Source organism: Schistosoma haematobium, chromosome 3 (assembly GCF_000699445.3).
Source record: "Schistosoma haematobium chromosome 3, whole genome shotgun sequence".
NCBI classification, from domain to species: domain Eukaryota; kingdom Metazoa; phylum Platyhelminthes; class Trematoda; order Strigeidida; family Schistosomatidae; genus Schistosoma; species Schistosoma haematobium.
Window position 1 is genome coordinate 12,742,257 of NC_067198.1, and position 22,225 is coordinate 12,764,481.

General features: G+C 34.1%; 2 protein-coding genes across 2 annotated transcripts in view; one reads left to right on the forward strand and one right to left on the reverse strand.

Moving 5' to 3' along the window:
• Positions 1–12,468, forward strand: part of TAF1 (Transcription initiation factor TFIID subunit 1) — a 64,630-nt gene extending 52,162 nt beyond the window's left edge. The window contains exons 24-26 of the mRNA XM_051213029.1: positions 2,543–2,967; positions 8,202–8,405; positions 9,514–12,468. Of these exons, the coding sequence (XP_051068965.1) occupies positions 2,543–2,967; positions 8,202–8,405; positions 9,514–9,735 (851 nt within the window). The 3' untranslated portion in view covers positions 9,736–12,468. The remainder of the gene's footprint in view (positions 1–2,542; positions 2,968–8,201; positions 8,406–9,513) is intronic.
• A 6,207-nt stretch (positions 12,469–18,675) lies between these two features.
• MS3_00000052 (uncharacterized protein) lies at positions 18,676–21,649 on the reverse strand. The gene is made up of 2 exons (XM_051207977.1): positions 19,917–21,649; positions 18,676–19,872 (listed from the first exon to the last, which is right to left on the reverse strand). Exons 1-2 carry the CDS (start codon positions 19,935–19,937, stop codon positions 19,522–19,524), a joined length of 372 nt encoding a protein of 123 aa, XP_051068966.1. The 5' UTR covers positions 19,938–21,649; the 3' UTR covers positions 18,676–19,521.
• Positions 21,650–22,225: the final 576 nt, after the last annotated feature.

Genomic DNA, 22,225 nt, shown 5'->3' on the forward strand with positions numbered 1-22,225 from the left:
TACTCAAATTTCCATCTTTATCTGGGTTTTAGACCGGCAATAACCCTAGTAGGGATTCAGACAGAGTTAAGATCATTATTAATAACTAAATATTATATTGTACTCACTGAAAGTCTTGAGTTGGATTTCACGTAGGCCACTCAAATTTGCTACATAGCCTAAGAATATTATAGAGGTGGAATCATATATTAAATGGGTTTATAAATTAAAACAATTATTAATCATTAAACTGTAGATTTGAATTCCAATTCTGTCTACTTCGATTTAGATTAAAGTAGTATAACTTAAAGATGACTGAATAAACCTGTACACTCAGTAAATGAGTTATCATTTAGTATAACCAATAGTGCTAAATCTAACACGCTAACAAGCACTTTGTTGTCAAAATGAATCTCAATGTTTTTACATAGTTTTTCTTGTTCATAGTACAGGCATTATGTAGCAACTTGGATCGATGCAATATTTGTACCATTGTTTTTAATTTTCTAATGATTGATTATTATATTATATTTCAACTAAATATTTCTCCCGGACATTACGTCTACTGTTCGTTTGTTATTTGGTAAATTTTTTTACTGACAACTAATAAGTACAATTCGTATTTATAGCAGATGATTGTCCATGTATACTTGTGTAGTACTCTGTCATTTCACTCTGAGTTTTCATAATCCATGATTGTGTCAGATTATAATTTTGATTATATATTGAGGTATTTTACTGTCGATAAACTAGTTATTGGAGAAAAAAAACAAATTTTATTCCCTTTGTTGGTTTGTAATAATAGTCTAGAAAAATCACATATTACAAAGCTTATTATTCATATATGTCTTCATTATATTCATCTTACGCTTTTTTTTCTTACATGGAAAACATCAACAAAAAGTTTAATTTTATTAGAATCATAGACGGATCTAAGTTAGATCACTAGTGAAAATTTGCAAGCACTGGATGGCTGTCCCTTCCCAGTATGGGACACCCCATTAATGCACATCCACTACCCAACAACCGTATGTGGACCTTCGGTCTTATGTGCGAAACCTTATCCTCTAGATCACTGAGTTGGCACTCAATGGTGTTGAATTCTAACCTTAATCAATACCAAATATTGCGTGACCATCTTCTATTGTCTTCGGTGAGTAACTTTCTCACACCCAACACGAATTAGCTCCATTGACTACGGCTTCTCACTAAAACTCCGGAAATTTCCTCTTGAAGCTAGTCACTAGTGAGGACATGATAATTATCATTAAGGAGTTATGGAAATTGTTGAATTTCATTGAAACGGCACTCCAGCGCTTCTAGGTTCTCGATGGCGCTCTAACCTATATCGGTTCATAAATTCAATGAAACTCAACAATCACCACAACCCCTTACTGAGAAATTGTAAGCATTGAAGACAGTCTTCATGGATGACAGTACAAACAACTGTTTAGCACAATACTTCCTTATTTCAATTGTTCAGATCATGAGTCAATTGAAGCTAGACCACCATGGAAAACCTGGAAGCACTGAACGGCCGTTTCTTTCTATTGTGGAACTCCTCACCAGTGCGCATCCACGATCCCGCCTCGCGGGATTCGAACCCAGGACCCACTGGTCTCGCGCACGAGCATTTAACCACTAGACCACTGAGCTCGCCGGCATCGAACGTTGTTAATGTCTAACTTCAACTAATCCACGAAGTTGAGCGAAATATCCACCATTTTCATCAGTGAGTTACTATCTCACAACTGACCCGGTTGAACTTAATTGGAGCACTATTGAAAATCAGGGAATACCGGACGGCTGTTTTGTCCTAATATGTGGCTTCTCAAGTGTGTGCACCCCGAACTGAGATCAATCTGTAATACAACTAACATATTAAAATAATCTCTACAAAAATCCTTTATAACCACATTAATGACTTCGATATGTTTCTAAAGTTCTTGTGTGAAGTTTTGGCCAGTGAAGTTCAAATATGTAGGGAGTGAAACATTTGTCACCAATAACATTAGATAATCGTCATGCTATGTCACAGATAGGTTGAAGTGGAAATTGTACCATTGACATCGACTCAATGTTTCTACTGATTAAGTGTTCCCCGCGTCAACTGAAGATCCTGTATTCAATTCCTTGTGGGTCAAGGATCACACTTATGAAGAGTCCCGTACAAGAACGAAACACTTACCTAGTACTTCCCAGTTTCCCATGGTACTTTCATTGAGTTTGGATAATTACCGGAAATCGAAATTGTGATAGATGAGCGTACACAAATAAATTTGTTGATATTTCCAAACTTAACATGTATCATCGAACCGCGTATTTAATTTGAGAATAAATCATTTAGAAATACTACGGTTACTCAAATAAATAATCTATTTTTCACCTTCTACTGAGTATTTATACTGTTAAGCTGCTAAATAATTAGTTTCTATTCCCCATTTATAATTCTCATATCATTATTACTACTATTATTCAAGTTTCAGTGTTTTTCATAGATTCACTATTGAAATTAGTAACACATTTAGACTTGTTTAAATTTCATTTTTAAATTCCTTAACAGATTATATGGGACGTAGTACTGCTGGTCATGATGAGAATTCATTTGATTGGAATTGTCAAGAGGCGACCACTAGTCGAAGCCATGTAGCAAATGATCAATTAAGACAAATCGTATCCAATCTAAGTGAACGTAGTTCCACTATAAGTGAACATACAATGGGAGATGATAATCTACAGCAATACGATTATGATAACAATCAAATTGTCGATGATTATGCTGATTACGATGTGGATAATTCGTTAAATTCTAGTCGAGAATTGCATTCCAATGGAAATTCACGACAAACAAACGATTGGAACCAATATACAAGTTTAACTAATGTTGAAGATGATGAAAATGATGGTAATGACTATGATGACGATGGTGTGATTGAACTTCGTTCTCAACAAGATAAATTTCCTACTTATATTGATGAAGAAACTCGAGTAAGTTTTTTTTACTGATCAGTAGTTTGATTGATTTGATTTCACAAAATTAAATTAACCGCGTACTCATATTAGTAGTGTCTAGCTGTTAAATGGATCAATTAAATTTTTCAATTAAATTCTTCTATCTGTATTAAGTAAACCAAGTCGAAAATGAGACATTAACTTATGAACAACATTAATTAATGTTTTCATTTCATGTCATAAGTTGATTGATGTTGACAGAATATAAATCATTGGATTCAAATTCATTTATCTCAAAGTAGGTAGACAAGCATTGTAGTGACTGTGAAACCTGAATATCATCCTGGATTATACTTGTTTTTGTTGACTAAATAATAATTTCAAATTCATTGCTGAAATCTTCCTATTCAACTACACTGTTAACGACTGTAAAATCTTACAATATTTTTTTGAATTGACGAACCGATCTAAATCAGACAACCATTGGAAACCTTAAAGCACTTGATTACTCTTTCATCTTAGTATGAGACTCTTCAGTATTGCGCATCTATGAGCCCACAACCCAGAATCTAATCTAAGACCTCCGACCTTGAATGTAGACGCTTGACGTCTAGGCCACTGAGACAGTATCCAATTATGTGCAAGTGCAACTTCAGTCAATGCAAATTGTAAATTGCCAAGAGGTCAATTTTGTCATAAAAGCATGATCGGAAAAGAACTTGATTTATTAGCCGAACAAGTATTATAACAGAAAATATAATTATTTCAACTGGGACTATTTAACAATTTTCAAAGTTCATGTTATAAATGCTGATGGATAATTTTCAATAGATTTCGAAGTAAGAAATACAATCTCGAGTAATAAAAAGGAACTGACTAGTCTAAAAAAACAGTAAAAATAGATTAGAAAAGTGGTTACAACTTTGACAGCATGGAAGTTACTAAAATATGTGCAGATAACTCAGACTACTAACAATTATCAAGTAGCATGAATAGTTCACAATAAGGATAAATGATGATACAAATCTCGGAAATAACGGAATAAATCGAAATCCTTTATATACCTATCTGCTTTCGGTCCTGTATGTATGATCGCTCTCCCCTAACATAACACATTTAATACAAGGGTATATATAAATTAAGATCTCAGATTAAAATACGGACAGAAATGAATTGTATTGCAATCATGGACCGATCAATGTTAGATCACCATTGAAAACCTAGAAGCACTAAATGGCCGTTTCGTCCTAGTATGGAACTCAGGAGTGCGAATCCACGACCCCTCACACGAGACTCAAACTCAGGGCTTTCATTCTCGCGCGAAACCCCTGACCACTATAACCAATCCCATACTTCAGAAATGAATTGATCAAGGAATTAAAAACTTAAAGAAGCGAATGAAACAGTTATGTAGAAGACATTGTATTACCAATCAATTTTAACTTTCCGTTACTACTTTCATCATCCCTCCTTCCAATCTTTTTCTATCATAATTCAATAGTAAAAGTTGTAAAATCAGAGCAATCTGTTTTTCTACTCTTTGTATGCCTTCCAACAACCAGTTCATTTGAATTTCCAGACAGTTTTTTCATGTTAACCAATTAGTAAATAAGTAAAAATGGTTTTTATTACACAATCAACATTGAATATATATATATATATATATATATATATCCCAGTGATTGTGTAATCTCCCAGCTGAATAATAGTTTATTGTCTGATTTATTTATTCTCATTTCAACCTTACTCTGTTCTAATCACGCTTCTGACCAGATTCAATCATTTTTTTATATTTTTCTCAGACGTTCTTTGTTGTTGTTGTTTTTTCTCTTCCTTTTACTCTCTCAAGTAAACAACACTTAGTTCACAACCACACTTATTGAAATGACCTTTTTTGTTGTATTGATAAATAGTCGGTTTTATTTTGTTTTATTTTTTTGTTCTGTTTATTAAGCCAATGTTTACTTCAAATGTATATTACTGTTATTATAACCACTGTTGTTGTTATTTGGCTTAATTTTATATAAATATATCAGTCCATCAGATTGTTTTGTTTGTTTGTTTATTTGTTTACAGTAAAAAAAATTTATTTTGTTTTATTTTTAAACTGTTATTTCCATTTAGCTGATATAAATATTCAATCTTAAAAGAAAATGATGTCAGGATTTATTTTGTACATTAGTTGTGAATGCATTTTTCGGTATTCACGTCATATCCTATTAACACCGTTGGATGCCGGCTCAGTGGTCTGATGCTTAAGTGCTCGCGCGCGAAGCCAGTAGGTCCTGGGTTCGAATCGCGCGGGGGGGGCGGGTTTGTGGATGCGCACTGATGAGGAGTCTCATACTAGGACGAAACGGCCGTCCAGTGCTTCCAGGTTTTCGATGGTGGTCTAGCTTCAACTGACTCATGATTCCAACCTGTGAAATTTCCTAAAATCTCCACAAAACTCATTCTGATATCCTATTAAGTTTATTGTTCTTATTCACATTACGTAATCTAGTATTATAATCATTCGGTTACATCATCATGATTATTCCTTGTCCGCATAGAACTAGTACTTTGATATATATATACACGATTGTACAGCTTGATAATAAATTCGTCGCAAAGAGACACCTTCACTGAACTTCATATTTTCTATATTTGTAAATTTTTCTTAACGGAAGGTCTAGTTTTTTTTTTCTTCTTGTAAACACTGGTGATTTGGTAAGTTTTATAGAACATTTTGGTCATTTATTAGTGTATTTTTAATTAGTATAATATCCCACTTTCCAAGCACCGATACAAATGATTCACAGAATTGTATCAGACTATCAAAAACTTAATAGTTTGTTTGTTTTTCACATCGGAAACGTTTTACTCCCAACTGATTGAGTTTCATTTTAGTAAATACTAAGAAAGTCCAATTTAAAAAAAAAGATAATCAAGACTACTCAAGTTATTTTATTTCATTTATAAAACAAAATCTTCATATTAAAGATAATGTACATCACTAAAGAGATTATAGAAAAGAAAAATTATAATGACTCTGTTAAGTGGAGTTAATCATAATCATACAGTAAGTTATATGTTATGTGAATGGCTTAATGGTAAGGACATTGATTAATTCGATATGTATTACTCGGGTACTATTTCAACGAGTAGCTTATAATATTACAAAATTACAAATGTTACATATTTGGTAAACATTAACTAGTATGAAACCTTGTCTTAGAATCGTTTATCGATCATCACCAGCAAACTTACATCAATACAAATTAAAAATACAACAATAATTACGAAGTTTTTTCTTGTTATTCATGTGCTCTAAAAAATAGATGGTATAATCAACACCGTTTGTTTTTATTTTAAACTGTATTTTAAAAAGCATCTTAACTAAGTTGTATGATGAACAAATTATATCTGTCGGAAATTTTTACGTTTGCTTTATGTTTTGTATTGTGAAACAATAAGTGAGGAACAGTACTATGTTTGCATAAATATCTTGTATTTACTCTGTGTAAATATTGCACACATACTAATCTCAAATTAGCTTTTCGTTGCATAGGACTATGTATTCACATACTCCTTCATTTTTTCTTAGCTGACCTGGCAAGTGCATGTTAATGTTCTCAACTTTGGGTTATTCTGCTTTTCTTTTTGTTCTTGCGGTCTGATGATACATCCTACTTACCTATGTAGAAGCGAATGAAGAGAGGTTTGAACTTTACATCCGAATGCGTCAGACCTCGAATTCACTGTGTTTTTTATTCTGTCTTAAATTAACTTCAGACGACTTCCACTAACAATGATAAAATGACAATAATGATGATAATCAAAAACTATTTTTTAAAAATAGGGTCAAGGTCACTGTGTTTGTTTTTCTACATGGATTCATTCTAACTTATAGTAAGTACACTTATATACAACCATATAAATAAATGAAAATTCATCACTACTGTTATCATAATATTGTTTTGTTTTGCCTTCATTTTGTTTATCATTGTTATTCATTTATTCTTAATATGTTGCTTTGTGTGTTTTTTAAAAGCCCGCCTACCTTGTACAAATCATATTTTGTATTTTATGTTTATCCGTTTTTGACCTTAGACATTGATTTTTCTTAATCATCGTGGCCTTAAGTGAATCCTCTCTCTATATATATTTACATACATACACACACACACACATACTAATATATCCTAACTCTATGCCTTGCGTATTGTGTACAGGAAGTTTTTATCTGCCTCTCTTCTTTGTGATATTAGCGATTTGACCTGCCCGCAAATAAGGTTAAGTGTTTGTTCACTATGCTTATTCGAATGTTGTCGATGATTTATTTTGGCCTACTTCGTCATCCACTTAATAACCAGGCAACAAATAATTTCAGATAGCATAAGTTTAGTTAGTTAAGACATTAGAGTTGATTAATATTAGCTAGCTGTGTTCGCCCTAATGTGCGACTCCTTTTCAGTACTAGTCTATGTCCTCGCCAGTGACACAGTCTAGGACCTCCGGGTCTTGAGGGGGGGCTAACATTCAGAACATTGAGTTGGCACGCAATCGTTTACATTTCCGACTTATTCCGATAAAATTGGAAAGATAGTTGTGCAATATCGCAAATCTAATGCAGTTAGACACATAAATCATTGCATGCTAACCCAGATGTCTGAAGGTTAAGAGCTTACCGCGACACCTGGAGGTCCTAGGTTCGATCCTCGGTGCAACATTGGTGTGCACCGCTAAAGAGTCCCATACTAAGACGAAACAATCGTACATCGCTTTCTGATTTTCAACAGTTATCTAACTAAGATCTACTATCTAGAAATAATCTACAGCGTTTCGAATGTGAGGCATTAGTAGCACTAGTCTACTGTTTTTTCCTAGTTTGAAACTCCTCAGCATTACAAGCTTATGAAGCAACACAGGATGATCGTCAGGGTCACGATAAAAATATCTTCCAAATTGTACTGAAGAATCATAATTTTACGCATATATTTTCGAAATTCTTTAATTAATGATTTATAGTTTCCTCCTCCTTTTCCAATGCATAGATAGTGTTTTTCTTATTTCGGGTTGAATTTATTCCAATGTTTAGCGTATTCATTTTTTCTGATAACAAACATATCATGAAAGCAATAGAGACCAGAATTTATGTATAAACAAATGAACTCGAATTATAGTTTTATTTCATGATTAAGTCTGTCTTAATAGCAACATGCAACCCACCATCAACAACCTCATTATTATTATTAGTGTTGTTCCTTTTTTTTCTTTAAAATACTTAGTTTTCTGCCGGTATTTCAGAAATCCCAGTATCTACCACAGCTAATACAAGTCATTTAGATTATTCTCAATTAGATTTAAATGATGATTTAGTTGCAAAAGATTTACAATTAACTGATTCAGATGATGATGATGGTGATAGTAGTTTAACTGGTCAAGGCGGTGAATTATGTACTGATGAGAATGATGCAACTGTTGTGTCTTATGTAAGTATCATTTTCAATATTGAGAGATTTTTTTATTTTTATGATTTTGTGTTAGCAAATTATGCTGGTAGTAATGAGTACTATCATAATTTAATCGTAATTATTTAGTAAATATATGAATAGACAACCATATTCATTTGTAATGTGAAAAAAAGATATGTAATTTAAAATTTCGAGAGTTGATAGTAAACTGAATTATTCAAATGATACTTTTCAATTACCATTGACTTCTTTCAACATGACCTTTAAATAAGAAAAAGAGAATTCAGCGAAGATTTTCTTTCCGATGAAACTATTTACTTGAGCTGTACATTCGTATATATATAGTTATAGGAGGATAGGAAAGATTGTATTACAAAAATGGATTCGAAAATAAATAACGTAACCTCATTTGTTATTTATTCTCGAATCCAATCAATGAATATCATAAAATAACAGAAAATAGTGGAAATACGTAAAAACTGACTTTTTCTGTCTTTATCAGTATAAGGGTTGTGGAGATTATTAAGTTTTTGATTGAGATCATGAACCGATTGATGTTAGACCATCGTTGGAAACTGGAAGCACTGGGCAGCCGTTTCGTCCTAATGTGGAACTTCTCAGTAGTTCGCATCCACGGTCCCGCTCTTGGGATTCGAACCCAGGGCCTTCAGTCTCGCGCTCGTATGCTTAACCTACTGGACCACTGAGCTGGCCGGCATCCAGTAGTATTAGTGTCTAACATCAACCAATCCACGAAATTGTGCGACCATCTTCCATTGTACTGAGGCAGATACCTGTCTCTACCCGACACGGATTAGCTTCACTGGTCACGGCTTCTCACTAGAACTCCGAGAATTCGCTCACAAAGCTAGCCACTAGTGAGCGCACAAATGGATACAAAGGAATGTTACATTGAATAAACATAATAGTAGGTGAAAACATAATCTCGCTACTTATTCTCTTCTAATAACTGTATATGATGAATAATAAATCAAAAGAAATTTTGCCGTTAGGATAACTAGACAGAAATATCCTGATCAACTTTAAACCTAATTATCAAAATTTACCTTACTGTTTAATCTCTTTTTAAGAATTTCTATTTCTTCAAATTTTCATTTATTCACAGAATATCGACCAAGACCATGATGATGACGATAACCAAGTGCATCGAAACACCATACTCCAATATACAGAATATCATCAAAACGAATCCGAAATGATTTCTCACAATGATAATTCATTTACAACATATAATGTACAGCATAGACAACGTCTCGATCATGATGATGGTAATAATAATAATAATAATCGTCCTACTTTTTTCATCAGTGATGACGATGATAATTAAAATACTTGATAAATCCATTAATTCCTTACAAAAAAAAAGAAAACTCAATCCATTGTAACTTATTGTCTAATCCGTTACATTTCCTTCCAACCACTTTAGTATTACTAATACTGTTGTTTATATATTCACTGCCATTGTACTTGGGAAAAAAAATCATAATCATTTTTTTAAATTTTCATTGGTTCATGTGGAGAAAAATAGGTTTTATTGTTTTTCCCAAAAAAAAATTTTTCGCATACTCATATATCTTCTTGATATTTTAGCTGTACAGTATTAGATTTTATATTACTATTGTAAATATTTTGTTGTACATTCTCTTTTTCTTTGGTTAAAAATGAAAAAAAAAGTCAATTTTGAATCAACCGAATTCATGTTTAGTTAGATTTAAATCTCAACATGGGGACACTTATTAATTATTTAATTGGCTGGAGAAATTGTCATTTAACTCTTGAGTCACTGATTCGAACCTGGCTTCAACTTCATAATCTGAAAATTGATCACTAGTGACGAGGCCTAAAGACCCTGCATTCAGTCGCTTGTAGGATCATGGAAGCTCATTGCTGAAGAATCTCAAGCTAGGAAAACAATAACTGTCTAGTGCCTTATAGACTGCAGCTGGCATTCATCTGTGGCAAAAAAACCTAATTTTAACATTGAACTAATCACTGCAAGCCACCAAGCTAAACAAAAACATCAGGGTCGGAATAACAAAAAAAATGAAGTAAACATTAAAATATTTTTAAATATACGTCATAAGAAAACATTATCTATACCAAACTTTTGAATAATATCTGACCTAGACGTGTACAAATACCAGTTTATTTTCTAAACAATGAACAAAACAAAATTAATAATTATATAATTAGTATTACTGTAATAGTTGTTATCATCAATGATATCATAAGGTCAAATGTAAATATGTACTTTGTAAGTTTTTAATACTTTAATTACATATGATTTTCACTAATTCTTTATAATAGCAGTAAAATGTCATGTAAATACTAGATTGTTGAATTTCATTAAAATCTTGAATCGATCTAAACTAGAAAACCATTGAAAACGTGCAAGCACAGGACGGCCGCTTCGTTCCACTTTGAGGCTTTTCACCAGTGCACACTTATAACCTTGAATCTGGGAGTCGAACCCAGGACCTTCAGTCTCTCATGCGGACACAACTTCTTGGTAACCGAGACGGTAATCAGTGGTGTAAAAGTCTAACCTCGAATAATCCGCGATGTTGCATTGCCTTCAGTTGTCAACTTTCTCACACCAAACATGGTTTAGCTCCACTGGTCATGGCTTCTTATTAGAACGCCGGAAATTTCTTCTCGAAGCTAGTCTTTAGTGCGCTCATGATTCGTGATTTCAATGAAATTTAACGATTTTCACAACTCTATACTAGTATAAACTTTAATTACGATTTCAACTGGTTGCTGTCCTTTGTATAGCTAAGTTTTTAGCTGAAATTTCACTAACTTTTAATCTAGCAGATAGTAAACAGCTGACATTTTGATATTGTCGTCTGCTTTTTACTTGAAATGTAAGTTTCTTGGGAAATATTCTAATTAACAACGAGTAGACACTGGATAATAATAGAACTAACTGTTTCAATTGTTTTGCTTAAGTTGAAAACAATCTTAAACCTAAATTACTAACATACAGAAATCCAGCTTACTCTTAGATTTATTAAGAAAACTTCAAACGTGAAACTTTTCCTTGTAAACCAGATTTTTTTGATAATCCCAGTTTCTTCGTGTATATTCAAAAGCCTTTATAACATATAATGACAGCTAGTACGTCCACTATTACTAAAGTTTTACTCGACCTATTACTATTTTGTGAATTTATTTTGAAATAATTACATCCAATGTATCTATGTCAGTTAATTTGTCATGGATAATAAAGTGCCAATTACAAATGTGTATTATTCGAATTCGCAACACCTTACATTAGCTCAAAGAGAGAAAATCAACAGCCTGAGTACCATATATAGGGAAATAATATCAATTTCAGTGGAAAACTGAATGTGTGGATTAAACAATTAGGGAATGATGATACCGAAGAGTCAAGTGTATGCTAAGAAATTAAACTTCAAACTGAAAGTAATATAGAGAATTTATTGATTTTAGGTGACGTCACCCATTGCCTCCAACCATGTATTATAATTATCTTATGGATCTTAAATACAACACAACTAAGCTTAACAGTCAATGACTTAGTGGGCTGATACCATATTCTTAGATTTCCTCAGACCTATTTTATGCCTTTCAGTAGTATACGTAGGCTCAGGAAATGATTAGATATATGTAACGCATGTTACAACCACGTTAGATGATGATATTCTGGTCATCATCAACCAACGTATCATTTTTACCCACAATCCTATATCTAACACAATTACTTTGAAATTTTCATTACAAATGAACAGCTTTTTGAAGATATTTATGATTGATTAATTGCAACCCATATATATCTTCTATCCTGATTGACTATGTTTCAATCTTCCACTTCAGTCCACCTTACTGCTCATGAATGAATTATTCACTTTCAAAGTATACTCATGTGTTTCATTTGTGTCACAAAAATCTTCGCTTCACTTTTTTTGGATCTCACTACCTTGTTTGTCATTAAAAAGAAACCAGTTTATGTATAGTCACATAGTGAATAAATACTTTTCTTATTTTGTCATGATATTATGATAAATCTTGTGTATTTTAGTGAGTTACTTCTGTTCTTCTTCTTAAACCTTGCGTTTTTTTTTCGGAAAAATGTATTTTCACTTTAACAATCGTTTAACTTCTCTAAAAAAAAACACACACAATTAATCTAACACCTTCTTTGTTATAATAGAATGTTTTTGATTTTGTTCTATTTAGTTGTTTTCTCTTGTCAAATTTGATTGATGTTTTAATATCTATACACACACAAAGAAAGAGGGATAGGAAGAGAAATAAACTTTTATTATTATTATTATTATTATTATTATTATTATTATTATTATTATTATTGAACAGGCTATTGCCGGTAACACTTTAATAACATAGAGAAGGGTATTTATGAATCTCAGTGTATATACCACTTCTAGGTAAATAAAACTATTTCATATCAATCATCCACTCTATATCCATTTATTGTTTATTTTTCTAGCTGTGACTAATTCTTGAGATTATTATCATCTCATAATATTGTAATATTACTAATAATGATAGTATCCTGAATACCAGACTAAGTACTTGACTAAATTTTTTTTAGTATTGGTATAAGAATTTAGTTAGTCTATGAGATAGTAGAGTATATCAACATATAAATACTAATTTAGATCCATGTGTATACTTATGAATGTAGGTACATGCTTGTAATGATATTTGCTTAACAACGTGTTCAATAGTAAGTCATATGAATACTTCCACAAAAAAAAACATAATACTTTTATCTATAAAGTTTAGGAATTTTCAATTATTTATGGTACATATATAAACCGGGACTCTAACAAAATATTAAGGTGATCATAATATAATCTAGAATTATGAATTCAAGTTCAGAAATGTCAATCATTTTACAGTTTTACGACCATTCTAAGGTAAACTTGATAGTTAGAGAGTTAGAATTGTAAAAGAGGTGACAAATGATTTACACTATTGTAAAACTTTAAATCAGAATGATTTATTCGTTCATTAACGCTTGAATTTTGAATATACTTGTTCAAATTGATATCAGTTTATTATGGTAGCTAAATTATAAATAATATCAAGTTCCTTAGGAACAACTATTATGGAAATCATTGAATATTAAAAGATAGCATAGTGCTTGTTGAAGTAACCCAGCTGATCTATTCGGTTTCGAACACTTACTTTTACACAACGTCTGCTCAGGAGTTTAAAAAGGTTAGTTGATATTGTAGTATGAGTAATTATTACCAAGAAAATGAAATGGTATTAATACTATTACGACCCCTATTATCACTAGTGTCAAGATCCATCATATAGACAACCAAAAACGTGATTAAAATGTCTGTTACAACCTCGCTTTTTTTTTAAGACCTTTAAGTAGCAAAATTAGTATACGAAATACTCTCACCGTTTATGTAAAAACCTTATCAAATACCTGTTAAAACATTTATAGACAAAAATAGTTATTAGTTTGACTTCTGGAGTGAAATTTGTGTTGTAAAGTAAAAAACGTTCAAAAGTCAAGTTTAGCTATTCACTTCACATGACCTAAGGAAAGTGGTGAACATTTTTAATTTCAAGCAAAGATGAACGGTGACAAGCAGTGGGATCCAGGGTACGCGTTTCTTCCTATTCGGGACTCGTCAGTTAGATATCCCTGCATCCTAGAGTTGATGTTCACTCCAAGACTCGAATCCAGTATCGTTCACTTCAACCGTCATCGCGTTATCCATTTAGCTAATGAGTCCTGATAGCCATTAGCCTGTGCAATGAGGTGAAGTTTTAATTCATTTTTGTATTGTTTGCTTGAATCTTATCATTGATGTTTAGGACTGGATTCCACTGTTAGCCACCATCCATCTCTGCTTATAATGCTTGTAAATTAAGGCGATATCGAGGCAATCCGCACAGGATGCACATATGCCAATAAGAGACTGATCAATTGCAGTCCTAAATATCAATGGGAAACTTCAAACAATCAATACAAAATGAATTTTCAATTTCGTTTTTAAGATAACTTAAGGCTCAATTTCTAATTTCAGTGATGTAAGGATAAAATCAACTAAACTGAATGTGATTAAATCCCATTAAAATAAATGACTCTGTAATAAACAGTTGTCTGATGAATAGAAAGATTGACAAATCTAATCATCAATTTATATGATAATTCAATACTTGTCTATGTTTAGACATTTGACACGATCTCATAAGATCATAACAGAGGGAAATATATTCCACAAGCAGCTAGAACCATGAACAACCACGACAAGTCTAGTTGGAAATACACTCATTTACATATTGATTCGTACGCCTATTTTGATTAATAATTAAGATGAAATCACATATATGAAACATACTTAGAGTTATAACAGATCATATGCTGAGTATAGTTTATGTCAACTGAATACAAGAATATCGAATGTTAGAGAGAATAAAAAGGTCATACGGGAAAACTCAACCGAATACTACACTGAATAATCATCACATTGAATTAACACGAGAGTAATGTTGAACTAAAAATCATAATGAGTAAATCAATCTAATTTTGACTTTTCTTCCCATCACATCAAATAGATTGCAATTATTACTATCAACCAAAGTTTAAACATCTATTGATTTATTCTGATATTTATATTTTTCGGAACTACTTTGGTTATGTAAATGAAATAATAATAATAATAATAATAATAATAATAATAATAATAATAATTCTTACTGATCTGCCTTAATTATTCTCTAGATATCACCAACATGAACGAATGTAGACAGGCACTACTTAGTAAATTATCAACAGTTAGTTATCTTGATTCATTTACTTTTATCAGAAGGAGTTTTGTGGAGATTTTAGTAATTTCAATAGTTGAAATCATGAGTCAATTGAAGCTAGACCACCATGGAAAACCTGGAAGCACTGGACGGCCGTTTCGTCCTAGTATGGGACTACTCAGCAGTGCGCAGCCACGATCTCGCCCCCTCGTCAGATTCGAACCTAGCACCTATCAGTCTCGAGCGCGAGCGCTTAACAATCAGACCACTGAGCTGGCCGGCATCCAACGGTGTTAATGTCTAACTTCAACTAATCCATGAAATTGAGCCACCGTCGAAATCTTCACAAAACCCCCTTCTGATAATAACCATCTGCTCACTGGTGACTGACTTCAAGAGGCATTTCCTGGAGTTCTAATGAGAAGCAGTGACCAGTGGAGTTTAACGAGGTCATTTAATTTTGTTAAAGAAAGATGAATCTCAATTTAGATAATCAATAATGATACATCATTGTAAATCAAATCATGCAAAGTTAATATGATTTGTTATATGTTTAACTATTGAATATTGAATTATCATCTTTGACTTTTTCAAAATGTTATTGTACAATTGTATTTTGAAATGAGAATTCGATATCTATTAATTATTACCTTCCCCTCCTCACCCCTTATTTATTTATTTACTTACTTACTTACTTACGCCTGTTACTCTTAATGGAGCATAGGCCGCCGACCAGCATTCTCCATCCCACTCTGTCCTGGGTTATTCCTTTCCAGTTCTATCCAATTCTTGTTCATTTTTCTCATGTCTATCTCCATTTCTCGGTGTACTGTGTTATTTGGTCTTCCTCTCCTCCTTTGTTCTTGAGGATTCCATGTGAGGGCTTGTCTTGTGACGCAGTTGGGTGCTTTCCTCAATGTGTGTCCTATCCACTTCCAGCGCTTCTTCCTGATTTCTTCCTCCGCTGGGATCTGGTTTGTTCTCTCCCACAGTACGTTGTTGCTAATAGTGTCCGGCCAATGGATCCGAAGTATTTTGCGTAGACAATTGTTAATTAACACCTGTATTTTCTGGATGATGGCTTTTGTAGTTCTCCAGGTTTCTGCCCCATACAGTAGAACTGTCTTGACATTTGTATTGAAAATCCTGACCTTGGTGTTGGTTGACAGTTGCTTTGAGTTCCAGATGTTCCTCAGTTGTAAATATGCTGCTCTCGCTTTGCCGATCCGCGCCTTCACATCTGCATCAGATCCACCCTGTTCGTCAATGATGCTGCCCAAATACGTAAAGGTTTTTACATCTTCCAAATCTTCTCCGTCAATTGTGATTGGATTGGTGCATTCTGTGTTGTATCGGAGAATCCTGCTTTTCCCTTTGTGTATATTGAGACCTATTGCTGCTGAGGCTGCTGCCACACTGTTCGTCTTATCCTGCATCTGTTGCTGCGTTTGGGATAGAAGGGCCAGATCATCTGAGAAGTCTAGATCATCCAACTGCATCCTAGATGTCCACTGTATCCCGTGCTTCCCTTCAGATGTTGACGTCTTCATGATCCAGTCGATCACCAGGAGAAAGAGAAAGGATGAGAGTAAGCAACCTTGCCTAACACCGGTCTTCACTTCGAACGACTTTGTCAATTGTCCTCCATGCACGATTTTGCAGTGTAATCCATCATATGAGTTCTGTATGATATTGACTATCTTCTGAGGCACGCAGTAGTGTCGAAGAAGCTTCCATAGTGTTGTTCTGTCCATGCTCTCAAATGCCTTTTCGTAGTCAATGAAGTTGATGTAGAGTGACGAATTCCATTCAATTGATTGTTCCACAATGATCCGTAGTGTTGCGATTTGGTCTGTACACGATCTATCCTTACGGAATCCTACCTGTTGGTTTCAAATTTGGGCGTCCACGGAGTCCTTCATCCTGTTTAACAATACCCTGTTGAAGACTTTTCTTGGTATTGAGAGAAGAGTGATGCCCCTGTAGTTATCACATTTGATGAGATCACCTTTCCTTGGTATCTTGACCATGTGTCCTTCTTTCCAGTCTGTTGACACTTGTTCTTCAGCCCATATGTTGCTGAATAGAATGTGGAGTATCCTTGCATTTACTGCTACATCTGCTTTCAGTGCCTCTGCTGGAATGTTGTCTGGTCCTGCTGCTTTGCCACTCTTGATTTGTCTGATGGCCATGCTGATCTCTTCAATTGTTGGTGGGCCAACATCGATTGGGAGGTTCGTGGGTGCTACTTCGATGTTGGATGGATTCAGTGAGGCTAGTCGATTCAAGAATTCTTTGAAGTGTTCTACCCACCTGTTTCGTTGTTCTTCAATGTTGGCAATTACCTTGCTTTCCTTCATTCCACTGGTCGTTCTGGTTTACGGTGATTTCCAGACAATTTCTTTGTTGCGTCATACAGTTGTCTCATGTTTCCTTCTCTTGCAGCCTTCTCCGCCGTCATTGCTAAATCCTCCACATGTTCACATTTGTCGGTTCTGATGCTCCTCTTCACTTACCTGTATACTTCTATGTATTCAGCTTGTACCTTGGCTTTCTCTGCTCTTGTTCGGCTGGTATTGATTGCTGCCTTCTTGTTCCTCCTTTCTTGAATCTTATCTAATGTACCAACAGTGATCCAGTGGCCCAGAACCTCATGACATGTTGAAGTGATTGCCTCTTTTATCCCTTTCCAGTTGCTCTCCATTGTAGTTCCTTCTCCATTGAGTAGATCATGAAAGGCCTGGAACTTGTTGCTGAGGTCTATCTTGAATTTGTTGAGTTTGTCAGTATCCCGAAGAAAAGCAATATTAAACTTTTTTGGTATTGTCCGCCCCATTGTCCAGTGCTTCTTGAGTTTCAACTTCATCTTGGCGACCAGCAAGTGATGATTTGATGCTATATCAGCTCCTCTCTTGGTTCTCACATCCTCCCCTGTCCTTCTGAACTTTTTGTTGATGCAGATATGGTCGATTTGGTTTTGTGTAGAGTGATCCGGTGAAGTCCATGTGATTTTGTGAATGCGCTTATGTGGGAATATAGTGCCACCTATAACCAGTTTATTGAAGGCACATAGGTTTGCAAATCTCTCACCATTTTCGTTCCTTTCTCCCAGTCCGTGTCGTCCCATGATGTCTTCATATCCGGTTTTGTCTATTCCAACCTTGGCATTTAAATCTCTCATCAGAATGGTCGAGTCTTCTGTTGGGCACTGCAGCCTATCATAGAATAGATCTTTAGCGTCTTCACTGTAGTCGTTGGTAGGCGCATAGCATTGAATGACGTTCATTGTAATGTCCTCTTTCTTTGTTTTGATGGGGGATTTGATGATCCTTGGTCCATGAGATTCCCATCCTATAAGTGCATTTTGTGCTTGTTTGAACAGCATCAATGCAACTCCTTGTGTATGTGGGGCATTTCTTCTCCATGGCCAGAGTATAACAGAAGCTTCCCTGAAGCTAGTCGTTGTTGTCCAACTTGCGTCCAATGTGTTTCACTGATCCCAAGCACCTCCAAGTTGCATCTCCTCATTTTTGCAGCAATTTGGAAGACTCTCCCGGTCTCCGACATTGTACGAGCATTCCATGTACCTAAATTAATGGTTGCTCTGGTTGTTAGAATGGGCACCAACCTCGTGACTTCCGAAGGAGCTCGGCTTTCACCATGAGGCGTCATAGTTCTTCTAAATGAAGACCTTCTGACTCCCGGTTCAGAGTTTAAAAGGTTTGAATATTTTTTTCTGGTTAGCGTTTTTTTAGCGAGTTATTTTCCTACAGGATGGGGACGGTAACCCCATGCTCAACCCTCCTCCTTTATCCGGGCTTGGGACCGGCAGTAGCCCGTGGAGGAGCTCCAGGCGGAGTTATAGTATAACTTGTCAGATAATAAGTAATTAATCGTGTGACAATGAAAGACACAAAGCAATCCGAGATTTTTTAAATGTTCCCATTATATTCCTACTTCGATGTGATTGCAATTTTATTCAAGCTTTATCCTCCACTTGACCTTGAGAATTTAATTGATATCTGTCTATGCAATCTACACTTGTTAATCACCTCGCAGTATGTATTAGGAGAATATAGATAGTTTTCAAAAGCATAACTTATAAGCTATTTTAGCCATTCGAAATTTGTTTACGACCAAAAACAAACAACAAATGCAATCCTCAGATATCAGTAATAATGATAGCAATAATAATAATAATAATAATATTTGTAAATAAAAAAATCAGGTTCATTGTCTAACTCTTTGTCCAGTTGAAAAGTCTTTCCAGTAAGAAAAATCAATAGTGAATACCTTTTATCTGGCTAACTGTCTATCACAAAATAAGAAACATTGGTTCAGCGAAGAATTCTCATTTCGGTGAATTCATTTTCGAAACTGTACAGTCGAAAATATATACATATTTTTCAAAATGATGATAATCATGAAGGTAGATAAAGAAATTATAATTTGGAAGGGAAGGTGCAGCGTGATAAGATAGTGTTGGAATTGAGATGAACTGTAAGCAGCAGGAAACAGGTAATTCAGTTAAGAGTAAAAGATCTACAGACAACAAGATAGAAGGGAAGCAAAGGCTGTGAGAGAAGAAAGGAAAGAATGGGAAGATACGAGAGATTAAAACCATGATAGAAGAGGTTGTACAAGTTTCTTTTGTCCACATGATTCTAGTTTTTCCAAATGTATAGCCAGTATTTTGACAATGCTAAAAAGATGGAAGATAACTGCCTTTGGTAGATTTCCATTTACCTCATAGATGACTGAACACATGGTCCGTTTTCATCCAATGACCTGTGTTCACAAGATGTTCGGTTATAGAGCTTCTCATTGAGCCGTTTCCGCCTCTTTTCAGCTAAATTTGGTAATGTTTTTGAATTCTTTTGGATAAAATGCGCATTGAACCTATATACCTAATTTCATAAACAGGCAAATTAATAAACGCATATAGAATTGGCCAAATTAGATAATTTATCCTCTAGATTATTGGTGAACATTTGTCAGCTGGGTAACACTAACAGCGAATTCCCTGTGAAGAACGTTCTATTGAGAGTTGGAAATTCTCCTCTTCGAGTATCTGTAGCTATATCCCCTTTGAAATCGATGTTCATGTAAAGAGTTTTCTTTTACATGGAGGTAATTCTTACTTAATGTGGTTTAATCTCTTATGTTCCTGTCAATAAATGCAGATGGACATCCGTTTTCGATATGTATTTTCTTAATGAGGTTCAGTTCGTTATCTAAGACCTCAGAACTACAAATTCTTCGTATCCGTGTTCCAAAGGATATAGTTAAATTTCTCTTCCGACTAATGAGGACTCAGCTGTGAAAACTAACAGCTGGTCATCTTATAAGGGGTTTCCTGTAGATTGAACTTCGTAGAGTTCTATGCATTAGTTGAGATTGAACGATTACTTTGTTGCCTTTAATATTATTACTTTTTATCATTACTACTAAGGGTAATGTGCTTTATAGTCATGAAAATTGCTTTAATATTGTCGACTTGCCTTCACGTTATATAAAGTAAATTATTATACACATGGTACTTCTAATTGATGTGAGTTTAGTAAACTTTATTTATCTGGATGTCTTTTGAGGCAAGATCAATTTTGTCGCTTACAAGTGTATAAACTGTAAAACACCGAACAACCATTCTGTTATGTAGAACAGGTGACTCGTATTTCGTCTTATCTGGGACTTTTGAGCTGAACTTATCTACATCCTGGTTTTGAAATTCCCAGTGAAACTCAAATCCAGAACAATAATGTATTATTCAGTGTACAACTGGGTCCAGACAGATGTTAACTTGTCCAACGACCATGATATTTACGTTCAAACCTTCACTAATAATGATATGAACCTGTTAAGAAAAACTCATAATTAGTACACTTCCTTTACTACGACCAGGAATCAATCAAGTTAATGGTTCATTAAGAAGAAAACTCCACTCAAAATATAAACTCCACTGATTACACAACTGAGTGTATAACTAATTGTTTATAATAACTAACTGATTAATAATCTCCATTGTAACCCACCTTCTAAATCAAAATTGACATATAATAAATACAAATTATCTCACAAAACAAAAAATGTATTGGGTTTTGTCAATACTTAACCGTGATCAAGTTGAAATTTTGAAGTGACTTTGTTCCCTGTAAACGTTAAACTAAGTGACTAGTGGCTATCAGTACTCATTAGCTAGGCGGATAATGCGATGGCATCCGAAGCGAATGGTACTGGGGTTGAGTCCCGGAATGGACATCAACTGTGGGATGCAGGCACATCTAACTGACGAGTCCCAAGTCAAATCCGCTTGTGTTGGTATGGTGTTTGTATAAACTAATGATTCCTTAGTACTTGATGACTGCCTGATTTCGAATTCTAAATACAATACGTTCGTTTGTGCTCACCTAGTTCTTTGTGGCTTGAATTGCTTTATTTCGGGAATTCCTAGTTCGTACACTAATTCAAACACTTCTAATCATCACAGTTGGACAAATCATGAGTTTGATAAATTCGAAAAAAACATATAAGAAACTGGAATCTTATAAATTATCAGCTTTTCATTCGCATGTATTTCATTTAGACATTACTAGAATAAGATATATGTGAGTTACAATGATCGTTTGTTTTGTATACATACCCTAAACCGAAACTGACTGATATACTAATCCATCCGTCCACGTAATGAAACGAATTAAATTACATATTACCCATAAATTGAAAGTAGACGAACGTCACTAATAAGTAAAATTTGAGCCAATCATTTTCTTTGTAACTTTCGATGGATAAGGTAATTGGTTTGCTTTTAGTATTTAAGCATAAAACTTTTCACAAACGTTACCTCTCTCACAGCTTCTTCTAGAGATCTCTCGAAAGTAGTATTACAATTTCCTTGCTTAATTTTGCACATTTTAGTCATCTTCCTCCTTCGAAATTAAAAGTCCTTTGTGTATAATATGAATTCATCAGAAACACTTTCAGGATTCCAATGGTATCTTGCAATAATACTTCTTCAAAGTGTACTGTAAATAATCATAATAAAACCCACATTTTTG

Excerpts from the sequence above, each read along its gene's own strand:
- MS3_00000052 (XM_051207977.1), bottom strand. The coding sequence starts at position 19,937 with ATGTGTTCAGTCATCTATGAG. Across the intron at positions 19,873-19,916 it reads TGTGTTCAGTCATCTATGAG|CATTGTCAAAATACTGGCTA; the intron begins GTAAATGGAAAT and ends CCATCTTTTTAG.